This window comes from Oryctolagus cuniculus, chromosome 9 (assembly GCF_964237555.1).
Source record: "Oryctolagus cuniculus chromosome 9, mOryCun1.1, whole genome shotgun sequence".
NCBI classification, from domain to species: domain Eukaryota; kingdom Metazoa; phylum Chordata; class Mammalia; order Lagomorpha; family Leporidae; genus Oryctolagus; species Oryctolagus cuniculus.
This window is the reverse complement of record NC_091440.1, coordinates 39,986,660-40,002,952: the sequence shown is the minus strand read 5'-3', so window position 1 is coordinate 40,002,952 and position 16,293 is coordinate 39,986,660. Positions and strand designations below refer to the sequence as shown.

The window sequence follows — 16,293 nt, the reverse complement described above, 5'->3', positions numbered from 1 at the left end:
TGGAAATAGCAGGAGCACGCTATTTTCTTGTTGAAAGTGGGTGAATTGATTTCTGATTTTGAAAAGCATTCTTTTGGAAATTTGTTAATGTGGGAAATTCTGTTCACAAAGATAGGCTTCCCTTTTGATTCAAGTGTCAGCATCACAGCCAGGGGTTAACTCTGACGATGAACACAGTCACATCAGTTGTGGAAAGGTGGCGCGATCTGTAACAGAATGTGGAGATGGAACAGTCCACTTTGGCCAGGAATCATGGGGAAATGGCTGCTTGGGAGGCATGTGTTCAGTTGCATGTCATGCTTTTGTTGACCTATCTGTTTGTATTTATGTAATTATTTATTTGCTTGCTTCCAGCTGCTTGTCAGACATTGCTGTCTCTTCCTGTGGATTTTAATTTAGAAAGTATATTAGGTAAATACTGTATGTGTTTAAGCCTTTAATAATGTAAATCAACGTTTTGTTTTGTGATCTTTGTAAATGGGAATTTGTGCAGTGCCTCTTTTAATTTCATTGAGACACAGAAAGAGCTCTCATCCACTGGCTCACTTTCCAAATACTTGGAGTGACACTTGGCCAGGCCGGGGCTGAAGCTGGAAGCCATGAACTCAACCCAGACCCCTTGTGGAAGGCAGGAGCCCACTTACTTGTACCATCACCCCTGACTCTCAGGGTCTGCTTTAGCAGGAAGCCAAAGTCAAGAGCCAGAGCCTGTACTTGAACCCAGACACTCTGATATGGGACGCAGACACCTTAGCTAAGCCAAATACCCGCCCCAGCAGTGCCTTTTTCTAAACAAGTACTTTAAGATTTAAAACGTAACACATAACATTAAACCTTGTTCTCTTTTTTTGAAAAAAATTCAGAGCACATACTGGCTTTTAAAAAAGTTAGGTAGCTGCTGGCATTGTGGCATAGTAGGTAAAGCTGCCGTCTGTGATGCCAAATCCCATATGGGAACCAGTTAGAGTCGTGGCTGATCTATTTCCATTCCAGCTCCCTGCTAATGGCCTGAGGAAAGCAGTGGAAGGTAGCCGAAGTATTTGGGCTCCTGCAACCACGTGGGAGACCCAGAAGAATTTCCTGGCTCCTGGCTTTGGCCTGGCCCAGCCCTGGCCGTTGTGGCCATTCGGGGAGTGAACCAGCAGATAGAAGATCCCTTTCTCTGTGTCTGCCTCTCTCTCTTTGTAACTCTCACTTTCAAATAAATAAATAAATAAATAAATCTTTAAAAAGAAATTAGGTAACTTCTCACAGTGATTGGTGTTACCCTTTATTCTGTTATCATTAAATATAGGTGACTATTTTAGAGCTGATGAATTTGCTGATCAGTCTCCTGGGAACCTCAGTTCGTCATCCCTCAGAAGAAAGCTGTTTCTAGATGGGAATGGAAGCATCTCTGACTCCTTACCTCCAGGTTCTCCCAGTGGTTCACACAGTGGTGCTCAGACATCACTCGAGGTTTTTTATTCAATAGATTTATCTCCCGTACGGTGTAGGAGCCCTGTGCAGACACCAGGTTCGGTAAGAAGTAGACTAAAAAGTGTCTGGTTATTTTGTTGTAGATGAACTTGGACCAAGATGTTCATAACTGTATTCAAGAAGATAGTTGTCCTTTGAGTATTATACGTCATGTATATTAACCTCATTCACGTATTGTCGTTAGTCATGGCAATGCTTTTGGCCAGACTCTCTGATTTTGTATCTGTAGATATAGGAGATGACCAAATTCAACATGAGTCTTAAGGAATGATGTAGGACCTTGGTGGAACCACATCAGTTAGGATTAACAGTATAACACAACTAGATGGGCATTCATGGAGTATATTACATAAAATGTTTCATAGCCAGCTGCTTGGTTGGAAATTGAATAGTTTGTTTTACACCGTGCATTTACTCACTACCATACTCTATTTCAAAATTTTTGTAGCAGTCGTTGGTTGTCTTTTTAAGAGATGCCTTTTGGTTCTTCTTGTGAACAATTCCTAGTTTATAGAGGTATTTTGATTGTTTCTCGATCGTTTGCTAAGATCAAGTGCAAAAGTGTTTTGAAAATGAAAACAAGTAGTATGTGGTGTGTCACTGAGCTGAAGAATAGAATTACCCCAATTTATTATTTGTTTTTATCCTAGGGGCAGTTTTCTTCTAGCCCTATTCAGGGCAGTGCAAAGAAATACAGTTTGGGAAGCGTAGCTAGTCCTTCCCCGATTTCTTCACCCACTTTCTCTCCGATTGCATTTCAGATAGGAAAGACGCCACTCTCAGGTATGTCTCAAAATAATGAGTGTTAGGGTCTTGATGAATTTTGCCAAACATTCTTCTTGGAAGGTTGTGCCAATGGAAATATTCATCAGCGAGTGTATAAGGAAGTCCTTTCTCCCCATCCAGAAACACTGGTATTATCTTCTGATGTTTGCCAATTTAACACATTAAGATCTTGTACTGCTTTAATTTTTATATCTTCAGTCATTAGTGATCCTGACTTTTTCCAAGTGTTTATTGGCCATGTTTTTTTTTTTTTTTTTGATGGGGGTTTTTGTTGGTTCAGACTCAAGTATTGTTATTAAGTGAATGGTTTCTCATTGCTTTATCTTCTATATATTTTATTACTTGCATGGCTAAACACTTAGGTTTATTTACCACTGGGAAGGTCGCTTATGTGTTTTAGCCAATTTTTAAAAGCTTTTTTTAAGTTAATGAAGTTATCAAAAATATTGCTTTAAAGCATTTTGATTATCATTGTTGGACTCTTCATTGCATATAGTATTTTTCAGTTTTTTTTTTCTGCCTTTTAATACTACTTACTGTGTTTTACATAAACACATGGATTTTTCCCATATTTCATTTACCAGGTAAGATATAGCTTTCAGTTGATTTGCTTGGGATCTTTGTACATGAACCTTACTGGTATAATAGCATTATGCTTACAAAGAAGTAATTCTCAAGGGGTAAAATATTTTAAGTGAACTTGGGAAAATACCAGTGAAATTATTTTTGAAGTCCTTCATCCTTATTGAAACACATTAAATTGTGCTGCTGTTTTTACCAAAATTTCACTTCCACAGCAGCACAACTGCTACAGAAAATCCAGTTTTTCTGGCTTGAAACATGATTACCATTTAGTAACAGCTCTTCCATGTCCCTGTTTTTATGATGTGATTTTTTTGCCTCCCAATCTTTTAGAACAAAGGAAGTTTGCTTTTCATTCTCCTGATGCTTCATCTTGTGCAAATGCTCATGGAATTTCTAATCCATGTATCCGAAGTCCTTACATAGAAGGCTGCTCACCAATCAAAAACTGGTCTCCCATGAGACTCCAGATGTGTCGAGGCGGTACCCAGTATCGAAGCTCACTGATTCGGATGCCCCTTACTCTCGAGGCTCACAGTGAAGATGAAGAAGATAAAGAGAATCTTCCTTCCTCAGATGTCTCATCGCCAGCCCTGGGTGCTGCTGGAGTGCACCTGCGGCAGGTGAATCCTGACACCTCTGCACATGGCACACATCTAGTGGTGACTGCCATGTCCATCACCCAGAACCAGTCCAGCGCTTCTGAGAAAGAGCTGGCACTGTTGCAGGATGTTGAACCTGAGAAGGACAATGACACTGTAGATATGGTTGATCCTACAGAGACAGCAGATGAGAACACTTGGATTAAGGAGCCGGTTGATAGTGAGAGTTTGCCCATGGCTGATTTTGTGAATGGAATTGCCTTCAGTATTGAAAACTCTCAGATGTGCATGTCACCTCTCGCAGAAAGCAGTGTCATTCCTTGTGAAAACAGTAACATTCAGGTAAGGTACTTGAATATTCCACAGCCCTCTATTTACCTATCTTGGTATTTTTTATCCTTTTTTAGGGTTATGGCTTAAAAGAAGAAAGGGAATAAGTGTGAAGACTGTAGCATTACATAGCTTTTAAAAATATCAATACCAAATCCTGCTAAGAGGGTTAATACTTTTCATTAGGACTGATTACGTATATTTAATATTCACATTAACATACTTATTTGGACTAGGGAAAATGAGAGCAGAAAAGCAGTGAAGCCTTTCACAGACTTCTAGAGCCAGGCAGTTGCTCAGGATTCAGCTGTGTTTCATATAGATCTAATGTCAAAGAAAAGCAATTTCCAGTATACTATTTGTATTCTGAAAATAAGGCAGTTTTTGTACCTTTATGTGATTCAGGGGGAATAATCACATTGAAAAACATGACTTATAGCTGGAATTTTTGCATGTAATCATATACTTTTAATTTGAAATGTCCAGATCCAGAGAAACTTGCTTCATCTGACAGATACATACAAACATAGTTACCAGCACTTACTTTCCAAGGACATGTCTTCAGTTAATTGCAATATTCTTTGAGCTAAAATTTTGAAAGAACTTCAAAATAGCCTAAAGGGAAATTCTTTCAACATAATATTTATGTAGCATCTTCTACCCAAATTTTAAAAAGTTTATGGAAAACGTGTACAAAAAGTTTTAAACTTTATTTTCACTTACTTGAAAGGAACAGTGACACGCAAAGAGAGGCAGAAAGAGAAAGATCTCCACCCACTGGTTAACTCCACAAGCCAGAGCTGGGTCAGGCCAAAGCTAGGAGCTTGGAACTCCATGCATGTCTCCCATGTGTGTGGCAGGGACCTGTTGCATGTCATGGTTCACATTAGCAGGAAGCTGGATTGAAAGTAAAGGTGGGACGCAAACCCTGGCACTCTGATATGGGATGTAGACTTAACTGCTGCGCCACAACTCCCATCCCTGCTTGCCAATTTTTTTTTTTAAAGATCTATTTTTTTATTTTATTTATTTATTTATTTATTTTGGATAGGCAGAGCTAGACAGAGAGAGACAGAGAGAAAGGTCTTTTCCATTGGTCCTCCCCAACCCCCCCCAAATGGCCGCTACGGCCGGCGCTGCACCGATCTGAAGCCAGGAGCCAGGTGCTTCCTCCTCGTCTCCCATGCGGGTGCATGGGCCATCCTCCACTGCACTCCCGGGCCACAGCAGAGAGTTGGACTGGAAGAGGAGCAACTGGGACAGACCCCGGCACCCCAGCCGGTGTTAGAACCCGGGGAGCCGGTGCCGCAGGCAGAGGATTAGCCAAGTGAGCCGCGGTGCTGGCCATATTTCTTTATTTTAAAAGAGTTACACAGAGAGAACCAGGAGCCAGAAGCTTCATCCAGGCCTCCCATATGGGTGGTAGGGGCCAAAACACTTGGGCCATCCTCTACTACTTATTAGCAGGGAGTTGGATCGGAAGTGGAATAGCTGGGACATGAACCGGCTCCCGCATAGGACGCTGGCATTATAGGCTGCAGCTTTACTCACTACTCTACCCTCTATGCTGGGCCCCCCTACTTATCTGTGTTTTCACAAACTTTTTGAAGTACCTTTGTTTATGCCAGGCACTTATTTTGAGCCCTTTACATGTGTTAATTTGTTTGGATTTCACAACAATCCTGTGAAATTATTAGGTGAAGTATTATAGCCATTTTACTTATGAGAAAAGTAAGTAAACAGACTAAAGCTCTATGTAACTGGTAAGTAGTGGAGATCTGATCTTGGCATTCTGGCTGTAGAGTCTGTGTTCTTTAAGTTTATGCCGTCTCATAGTTATGCTTACACAGTGCTTTGATGTCCCAGGCACCTTTCTTTTTTTTGCAGAGAGAGGCCGTCCCTCAGCTCATGGCTGCTCTTTATGCACTGGAAGCATAGATTACTCTCCAGGCACTTTTTTTTTTTTTTTAACTTTTATTTAGTAAATATAAATTTCCAAAGTACAGTTTATGGATTACATTGGCTTCCACCCCCATAATTTCCCTCCCATCTCCCGCTCCCTCTCCCATTCCATTCACATCAAGATTCATTTTCAATTCTCTTTATATACAGAAGATCGATTTAGTATATATTAAGTAAAGATTTCACCAGTTTGCACCCACATAGCCACACAAAGTGTAAAATACTGTTTCAGTACCAATTATAGCATTACTTCACATTGGATAACACATTAAGGACAGATCCCACATGAGAAGTAAGTACACAGTGACTCCTGTTGTTGACTTAACAAATTGTCACTCTTGTTTATGGTGTCAGTAATCTTCCTACGCTCTAGTCATGAGTTGCCAAGGCTATGGAAGCCTTTTGAGTTCACCGACTTTGATCTTATTCAGATAGGGTCATAGTCAAAGTGGAAGTTCTCTCCTCCCTTCAGAGAAAGGTACCTCCTTCTTTGATGGCCCCATTCTTTCCACTGGGATCTCACTCACAGAGATCTTTCATTTAGGTCTTCTTTTTTTTTTTTTTTTTTTTTCCCCCAGAGTGTCTTGGCTTTCCATGCCAGGCATTTTTCTAACCACTTTTTTTGTACAGATAAGTAAGTTCATTTAATTCTCACAAAAACCTGTAATGCTTTAGTGTTGTTGAGTTTGGCTTGCAAAAGTTCAAAACTCTTGTAAGGATTCTAAATGACTGAAAATTAAATACAAGCTTTTGCTCATATTTTTATGCCTCTATTACCTGTTCTGAATTCTGTATTCCTTGGATGCACACACAAAATCACATTTATAAATTTTAGCTTTTAAGGTTGTTTCCCAAGTAGGAAAAGCACATATAGTCATAGAAATTACAAAGCACTTCTGTTGAAATACACCTTAATAATCAAATCCAACTACCCCTTGGAAGTCCGTATTCTATAATTGCAGTCTCCATTAAGTTGTCATCCAGTCTGTGTTTGCATAACTGCAAGAGTATTCCATTTTGTTTTTGTCTTTCCCTTACCATTGCAAAGCTCTTCCTTTTAAAATATAGTTTTAGCTGTGATATCTACATAGTAGTCTGTTTTAATTTGGCCCTCACATCATAATGCTTGCTTTTTGCACAACTATTTGTAGGCTAAAAATGTTCTCATGGATTTTTTTCTACCAGTTAGTTAGCTTTAAAGCATGCACACGCAGCCATAGTTTCCCAGAACCTTTTGAGTTCTGGGAATCACTGTGGGTTGATCCCCTTCATCATCACCTTGGAGTGTGCCACAAACCTCTCCTGTGTTCTGTATCTTGTTTTCTGGGCCTTTTTCTTTTTCCTGGTTTACTTCTCATTTTATAAGAACACATTGTTCTTAAGGCTTTTTGAAGAAGAAACATTTTTAAGACACTGCAGGTCTGATATATTCCTTTTTTCTTACATGTGAGAATTTAGAAATAATTGCCTTGTATAGTTGAGGTGTTGCTTCATTTTATTGCAGTATTATTCTTGGGAGATCTGGAACTATGCCAGTGCTAAATCTGCTCATGGTCTCTTTTTTCCTCTCTGGATATGCGTAGACTCTATTTTTCCACAGATTTCTGAAATTTCAGGGGTGTTCTCTGGTGTTCTTTTTTTGAAAGAGTTACAGAGAGGCAGAGGCAGAGAGACAGGCAGGTGACAGGTCTTCCATCCGCTGGTTCACTCCCCAAATAGCTGCAATGGCCAGAGCTGAGCCAATCCGAAGCCATGAGCCAGGAGCTTCCTCTGGGTCTCTCACGTAGGTGCAGGGGCCCAAGGACTTGGACCATCTTCCACTGCTTTCCCAGGCCATAGCAGAGAGCTGGACTGGAAGTGAAGCAGCTGGGACTCAAACTGGTGCTGGCACTGTAGGCAGCGGCCTTACCTGCTATGCCACAGCACCAGCCCTGGTGTAGGTTTCTTGTCATCCTTTGTACCAAGCACACAGAATGCCCTAATGGTCTATAGACTTTCACTCTCTACTTCTTGGACCTTTTATTGAATAAAATCTCAATATTTCTCTCTTGTAATTTTTATTCTGTGAAACACCTTTAGATTCTCTAGTTTTCTTTACTATGTCTATGCATTTTTTTTATTTTCCTTTTCTAATTTTTTGGGAGATTTTCTCAAGTTTACATATACCCATCATTGTGTTATGTATGTTCATCTTTCAAAAGGCAGAGCCGCTGGTTCACTCCCCCAAACCCATGATAGCCAGTGTTGGACCAGGCCAAAGCAGGAGCCATGAACTCCATCTGGGTCTCTTCCTTGGAGGGCAGAGGCCCAAGCACTTGGGCCATCATCTGCTGCCTCCTGGGAAGCATTAGCAGGAAGCTAGATTGGAAGCAGAGGTGCTGGGACTCAAACTGGCAGTGTGATATGAGATGTGGGTGTCCAAGCAAGGCTTTGCATGGTCTAGCCCTTCCCCTACTCTCCGTCTTCAACTTGTTTCACCTCATTTTCTTTGTTTCAGTCCCACTGGCCTTCGAGAGTTTTGAATCGCTGTATTTCCTCCTGGCAAAGGGCCTTTGCACAGACTGTGTAGAATCTCTTTCTATCCCACCTCACCTGTTCACATATTCCCTGAAGGCTTCCCTGATCGCACTAGCCAGGCTAGACCTCATTAAATGCTCTCATAACTCCAAGAGCATTTGGTATTCTTTCCAGACTATTAATCCAGCAATCAGGTATGTTTTTCTTTATCCCCAATGCTTATTTATATTTTTAAGAAAGCCCTGGTAAATAATAGCTACTCATTAAATATTTGTATAATGAATACATAGGTAGATTCAACCAGATGGACTGTATATAGTGAGAACAAGTGGGTCAAGATTTGGAGCCCTGAGGAAACATTCGGGGGTTGGATAATGGATGCAGAGCTCTTGAAGGAGACTGAGACCAACCAACCAAAGAGGAGGAAAAGACTCTAGGAAACCATGGTGTCTTGGAGCATCTCACACAGGAAAGAAGGGTTAGTACTGGCCAAATAGGAGCAAGGAATAGAGAGCTTGAAACATGGCTGTTGCATTAATAATAGAAGGAACTGGTAACTGAACAGGCTTGAGGTAAGGAGATACAAAGCAAATGGAGGTGAATTAATGAAATAAAGCTCTCTGAAGAAGGTTACGTGTGAGGGGAAAGACAATAACTGAGGAGAATAACAAGTCCAAGATCATTTTGTAATTTGCTTTTTACTTAGAAACAGTATATTTAAATGAGGAAGAGAGGGAGAGGATTTTTAAATAGTTAAGATTGGCAGGATAGTTGTTAATACGAGGTATCTGTGGGGCAATGGGTTAAGCCACCACCTGTGACACCAGCATCCCATGTGGAGTCCCAGCTGCTCCACTTGCAATCTAGCTCCCTGTTAATGCCCTGGGAAAGCAGAAGATGGCCCAAGTACTTGGGCCCCTTGTACCCCCATGGGAGATCCTAATAGAGTTCCTGGATCCTGGCTTCAGCTGTTGGGACCATTTAGGGATAGAACCTGCAAATGGAAGATCTCTCTTCTCTATAATTCTGCCTTTCTTTTTTGTTTCCTATTTGTGTGTGTGTGTGTGTGTGTGTAACTATGCCTTTTAAATAAAGAAATTAATCTTTAAAAAGTATCAATTATGAGTTCAATTACTATAGTCTGCAAAGCATTTTGCACTGAGTCTAATCACCATGATAGCTTACAAATGGAGTAGGTATCTTTATCTGTGATCCATTTTATAGATGAGGGGATTGAGGCATGCAGTTTAGGGTAGAATCTAGAGCCCTGGAAACCAGCAGCATAGCAGTAGATAAAGAACATGGGTTGATGGGAGCATAATGGCAGGTTTCAGCTTACAGCCCAGCTCTGTCCCTTTTATAAATATCAAGAAGTGGCAACTTGTTTCAGCTTGTTAGCTCTTTAAACTGGAGATAGGAAAACAGGATTAAGGATAATAATATGATCATAGCCTGAGTAAACAGTCCCTGAACACTGTTGGTTTTCAATCAGTAGATTCTAAGGGGAGACCTCTGAATGGTAGCCAGCAAGGGGGACTGAGAATGAGGGTGGGCTGACATGGAGGCCATATATCAAAAATGCCTTTGTAAGACACAACTGTTGCCTATTGCAAACCTTTTAAAGTTTTCAGAAGACGGTGGCATCTGGTTTATGTGGTGTGTGTAGGATGACAACAGAGAGACACCCTCAGTTGGAAGAACAGAAGCTGGGCAATTAGAGTTAAGTTTGAATTTGAGTTCTGTGGGGAGCAACTCGGACTAGACTAAGTTACTGGAATTAGGACTTATTCTATGCATCTGCTCTCCCACAATATGGCGCTGAAAGGGAGTAAACAACTTCTACACAGCTGCCTCTCACCAACTTGACTGATAAGCTGCAGGAGCTGATCCTGCTCCTGATTGGAGGAGAGCAGCGTGCTTGGCGTGCGGGTAGCAGAGTTGGGATTGGTGGAAGAGGACTATAAAGGAGGAGAGAGACAACATGCACCAGGAACATCTGGATAACATCTGAGCAGCCCCCAAGAGAGCCGGCCGGCGGTGTGCCACTGCCCCGTGGAAGTGGGGAAAGTGGCAGGGGGAGCCGCCCCTCCACGGAGGTGGAGGGGTCGGCAGCCAACCCGGGAAGGACCAACAGCAAACCTGGGAAGGGCCAAGCAGACAAAAGAACAGCGCAGGGTCCTGTGTCGTTCTTCCGCGAATGGGGGAGCGACAAGTTCTTTTAATCCCAAGCTGTGGGATCTTAAGGCAAGATACCCTGATAGTGACGAGGGCATGACTTTTTCATGATTTTTTTAGCATCTTCTCCCTCCTCCCCAGCTATAAAATGGAACTGATGAGTACCACTACATCTGCAGAGAGTAAGATGATCTGTGTTGCCTAGTTGGTACACAGTGGGCAGTGACATGAGTAATTGTCTAGATGAGAGACAGTGAAACAGATCTTCCATCTGCTGACTCCCCAAATGGCCTCAACAGCTGGGCTTGTGCCAGTCAGAAGCCAGTAGCCAGGAACTCTGTCCACATCTCCAATGTTGGTGGCAGGGTCCCAGCCACTTAAGCCATCTGCTTCCTTCTGAGGTACATTTACAGGAAGCTGGATCAGCCGGGACTTGAATCAGCACTTGATTTGAGATGCCAGCCCCATCTGCTACCATCTTAACAGGTCTCCCATTGATACTGCTCTTCCCAGAGCCTGACAGATTCAACCTTTCTCCTGATGTAATGTCAAGTATTAGCAGTGAGTTAGGAGCCACTTAGCTGGCAGTGATAAATATTAGAAGTAATTAGCAGATTCTTTGGAAGCTATCTGTTATTTATATTTTTGATCAAATATCTACTGATACAGACAAGGTGTTTCCTGAGATATGACTGATGTTAAATTCTGTATGTCACAAGACTTTCATACTAATGGAACATGACTCCTAGTGGTGAGCAGATATGCATATATCCAAAAAAACTGGCACATTTTTCTTAGTTACGGGTGGCAGAGTTTACCTTCTAGGCTATTCTGTGTTGGTGAGAATAGTAAAAGTTCATGGTCAGTCTTCCCTCTGATCCTAATTTTGCAAAGGATCAGGTGAAAGGTGTTATAAATGTCAAGATAGTCTCTCATTGTGCCTAATTTGTAAATTAAAAGTTATGTTTAATTAATAAGTTATATACATAAAAGGGGCTCATGAAAAATATACCTTAACTTTTGCATGTTTTCACATTTGTAATGTGAATATATATATGAAAAATAGTATGTATAAGCATCCAGATATTATATATGTCAGGAATTCACTGGGAGGTTTCAGACATATCCCCTGCAGATAAAAGGGGACTACTTGACATGCCCAACTGGAAGTTTGTTAGAATCTTTATTTTGCTCTTATGGATTAGAACAGTGTGTCTTAGAATGCTAGAATTTTTGTTACCTTAAAAACCTGAACTATCAATGTAGAGCCATTCATTATACTTGTGGCACGATTATGAACAATTGGGTGTGATGTAACCCACATTTAAGAATGTGTGCTATTTTGAATACTTTTAAAGGCAGCATACCTCTTAGGTAAAATTTAGAGTTACAACTAAGCCATTTAGAGACAAACTGGGAAAATGAGTTAGAGGGTGAAATTGATCATAACACTCATTTTCTTCTACTGGGTATGATCACAGAGTAACAGGAAAGAAAACATGTTTTCAATGGCTTGTTAATTGATTCTAAAGGGAATTACAAGATATATTTCACTGGAAGGAATTATGAAGTTACACTGAAAAATCATCAGTTCTGTACAGAACTACCTTTTATGTTTTTTAAAAATTTTATTGTGATCCATATTACATATTATTTTTCAAATGCAGTAAATGACACTATATAGTTATTCACTCAACTATTTAACTTCTGAGTTCTCACAATGTATTTTATGGGTTATTGATAAGTGAACTAGAGTTTGCCATTTTAATCCTTAGGGTTTTTTTCTTTTTTCCTCTTCCTCATGTCAGATGGATAGCGGCTATAATACGCACACTTGTGGAAGCAATCTCATGGATGCAGTTGGAGCAGAAAGTGATGTGCAATCCTTTGAAATTGAAAACAAACCTCAAGTTTTTAATACAAAGGTATGCAGAAAATACAAATAGCTTAAAATAGTTTATAGATGAAAAGTATTTACTAACTCCAACTTTTTATAATCTATTTTCCCTCCACTCTGTTTCAAGTTAAGTATGTTTATGTCCTGCTTATTTAACAGTGGCAAAAGCTGGTTTTTAAAAATGTACACACTTCACTTTTCTAGCTCTTTCACTATGGGAGAAGGTAAGAGAAGAGGTTGTAGGAAAGGGAGGACCAGTTCAGTTTTGGAAGGGTGCTTGACATCAGTTCCTTACAAAGGAATATGGGAGTCAGTCTTTTGCCCCTAATGTTGATTTTGCTGTCTGTGAAATATTGCAAAGATATCTGGAAGCTAAGCGTATAAAAATTTAGATTCTGAGAAATACTACAATTCAGACTACACGTTAATTAAAAACACAAAAAGGGCTGTTTTCTTAAGATTCAGTAGCCTTTGAACATTCTTTGCTCTGAATGAAAGAACACACAAGTAACTTACAATGTGTTTGTACAGGACATTTACTCAGCCTTCTAGGTGTTGTGATTAGTGATTACTACTATCTATTCATACTTGAAGAAACCCATCGTACTTTTAGGCACTTCTCAAGACATTCTTTGATTTTATATGCCAATTTATTAATAAACGCTAGAAACAGTAGCAAATGTATAAATGACCACAACTCTAAATGAAATTATTTTTCCTTTCTTCCATTTTGCAATTCTGTTTTAATGTAAGAACAGATCTCTTTTTCAAGATCAACTTGAACAAAGTTGATTATGATAGTCGGCATTAAGACACAGGAAGAATTCTTTCTGTATCTTTAGTAAGAAATTTCATTTCAAGTTTTAAAAATAGTTCCCATAGTAGTTGCATCCTTGAATGATGCTATTTAAAAACAAGGCATTTCCTTCTTTCTTCACAGCAAGACCACACAACACAGAGGTGTTGGATGAAAACAGCAAGTCCCTCTCCATGCGGCAGCCCATAGAATACCTCTGTCAGAACCAAAGACTCACTGCGCAGCTCCTTCCATATTTCATACACAAAATCAAAAATGTGATGGTGCCTGGGAAGAAACTACTTCAAGTAACATGCTGAGATTTTGCTCTCCCTCCTTAATGTGAAAAATGAAGGGCTTAATCTGGTTAACATATTAGCAACTCCTGGAACCTTAAGTTGCTGAACTACAAGTATATTTTTTATCAATAAATATTTTTGTACTTACCTTGAGTGACATGTTTAATGCTAGAAAACTAACAGAGCTGCTGACTGGCTCCTGTTCTACAGGATCAATACACTGCTTAGGAAGCCTCAACAGCACTGGATTTAGCAGTGGTTCTGATAACAGGTAAAAATGTGTTACAAAGGGGCACTGTGTGCTTTGTAAAATACCTCCATCCCTTGAGTGGGGTAACCTTTCTAGCTCAGACTCAGCTAGGCAGAGGAAAGAACATGGGAGAACCCAGAGAAAAACTGGCTACTGGGAGAGTGGAGTTCCAGTAGGGCTCAGATGCATGAAGTAAGGCAGGTATGTGAGTCACATACAAATAGTTTTGAAAAACTTAAATCAATGTTGGGAGCAGATGGATATAATGTTGGGAAGTATCATTGGATAACATACATATGTACTAATCATCTCCCAAAAAAGGAATGATTTATGTGTAGCCTGAGGAAATAAAGACAAACATTATCAATGTGTCTTTTTCATCCTTATCTTGTACCTAGGAAGCCTACAGATTCCTTCTTGTATACCTAGTTCATCTTCAGCCACCCATTAACCATATTAGGAAGCTGAGTCTTTAGTTACATAGGGTGTTGAGTGAATAATAAATGCACATAAAAACAACTGCTGCAAGGCTGGCACTGTGCATAGACAGCTAAACCTCTACCTACAGTGCCGGCATCCCATATTGGTGCCAGTTTGTGTCCTGGCTGCTCCACTTCCGATCCAGCTCCCTGCTGATGCACTTGGGAAAGCAGTGGAAGATGGCCCAAGTGCTTGGGCCCCTGCACCCACGGGGGAGGCCTGGAAAAAGCTCCAGGCTCTTGGCTTCAAATTGGCCCAGCTCCAGCCATTGCAGCCATTTGGGAAGTGAACTACTAGATGGAAGACATTTCTGTCTCTGCCTCTCTCTGTAACTCTGCCTCTTAAATTATATACAATTTATTTATTTATTTTTTATTTATTATTTTTTTATTTTTGACAGGCAGAGTGGACAGTGAGAGAGAGAGACAGAGAGAAAGGTCTTCCTTTGCCGTTGGTTCACCCTCCAATGGCCGCCGCGGCCAGTGCGCTGCAGCCGGCGCACCGCGCTGATCCGATGGCAGGAGCCAGGAGCCAGGTGCTTTTCCTGGTCTCCCATGGGGTGCAGGACCCAAGCACCTGGGCCATCCTCCACTGCACTCCCTGGCCACAGCAGAGGGCTGGCCTGGAAGAGGGGCAACCGGGACAGAATCCGGTGCCCCGACCGGGACTAGAACCTGGTGTGCCGGCGCCGCTAGGTGGAGGATTAACCTATTGAGCCGCGGCGCCGGCCAATTATATACAATTTAAAAAAAGAGAAAAATACAACTGCTACAAATCAAAGAGGAGCTCTAGGTGATAAGGATAAGAGCTTCCCTGGCTATCATTTTTTACTAGCACAAGTTAAGAATGAATGAAGCAGTTATTTTAATCAGCATTTAAAATTCCTCTCCACTCTCATTACTTTATGAGCCATAAACTTCATTATTTTTGATATTAAAAAGAGGATCATGGGGGCCGGCGCCACGGCTCACTAGGCTAATCCTCCGCCTTGCGGCGCCAGCACACCGGGTTCTAGTCCCGGTTGACCCTCTTCCAGGCCCGCTCTCTGCTGTGGCCAGGGAGTGCGGTGGAGGATGGCCCAGGTGCTTGGGCCCTGCACCCCATGGGAGACCAGGAGAAGCACCTGGCTCCTGCCATCGGATCAGTGTGATGCGCAGGCCGCAGCTTGCCAGCCATTGGAGGGTGAACCAATGGCAAAGGAAGACCTTTCTGTCTATCTGTCTCTCTCACTGTCCACTCTGCCTGTCAAAAAAAAAAAAAAAAAAAAAAAAGAGGATCATGGGGCTAGCATTTGTGGTGCAGTGACTGCAATGCCAGCACCCCGTAGTGGAGCAGCCAGTCTAGGTCAAGGCTGCTCTGCTTCTGACCCAGCTCCCTACTAACTTGCTTGATGCAGGATAATTATTTGAAACTTATATCCATATCTATTGAGAAAGATATCGGAGTGTAGCCATGCTCACTTGTTTACATACTGTCTGGCTGCTTCACTCACTACAGCTACAGCAGAAGTAAGTACCCCATATTGCTTGAGTATGTTAGTCATTGTCCCCACTTTACTTGGATCAAAAACTACTTCAGGCTGTTTCCCTTCAGTTAAAATGAGTTCTGCCTCAGTGCATGGATGTTTCCTTCAATAACAGAAAACTGGGAACACTCAACCATTACTGAATGCCTAAATAATTGTAAATATTGTTAATTGTAGTCACTTAGGATACCACTGATTTGTCTGCCAGTCTTTTCTCATACTGCAAGCTCTTTGAAGGGAGAGTTTACTTGACTGATGATTGACCTGATAACACCATCAAATGCTTTAGGAATTGAAAAGCCAAGTCAAAGGTCTTGGGGCTGACATTGCAGATGGCAGGGTTAAGCCACTGCCTGCAACACCGGCATCCCGTATCAGACTACCTGTTCGAGTTCCAGCTATTCCACTTCCAGTCAGCTCCCTGCTAATGCGCTTGCGAGGGCAACAGAAGATGACCCAAGGACTTGGAACCCTGCCACCGACATAGGAGACTCAGAATTCCTGGCTTTGGCCTGGCCTAGTCCCAACCCTTGTGGCCACTGAGGGAGTGAACTACAGGATGGAAATTCTGTCCCTCTCTCTGTCACTCTTTCAAATAAAAATTTTTAACAAG

The 16,293-nt window shown here is 41.4% G+C and overlaps 1 protein-coding gene across 5 annotated transcripts in view; it reads left to right on the top strand.

Moving 5' to 3' along the window:
• The window catches only part of BORA (BORA aurora kinase A activator), a 28,102-nt gene extending 14,529 nt beyond the window's left edge, over positions 1 to 13,573 (top strand). For 2 of the 5 annotated variants that reach the window (XM_008260047.4, XM_008260050.4), the window contains exons 7-12: positions 355 to 411; positions 1,295 to 1,521; positions 2,130 to 2,262; positions 3,181 to 3,791; positions 12,242 to 12,358; positions 13,271 to 13,573. In XM_008260047.4, coding sequence (XP_008258269.2) covers positions 355 to 411; positions 1,295 to 1,521; positions 2,130 to 2,262; positions 3,181 to 3,791; positions 12,242 to 12,358; positions 13,271 to 13,336 — 1,211 coding nt within the window. In that variant the 3' untranslated portion in view covers positions 13,337 to 13,573. Of the gene's footprint in view, positions 1 to 354; positions 412 to 1,294; positions 1,522 to 2,129; positions 2,263 to 3,180; positions 3,792 to 8,548; positions 8,737 to 12,241; positions 12,359 to 13,270 lie in introns of those variants that run through there. The other 3 variants (XM_070048729.1, XM_008260051.4, XM_051850618.2) reach the window with 2 other exon arrangements.
• The last annotated feature ends 2,720 nt before the right edge of the window (positions 13,574 to 16,293 follow it).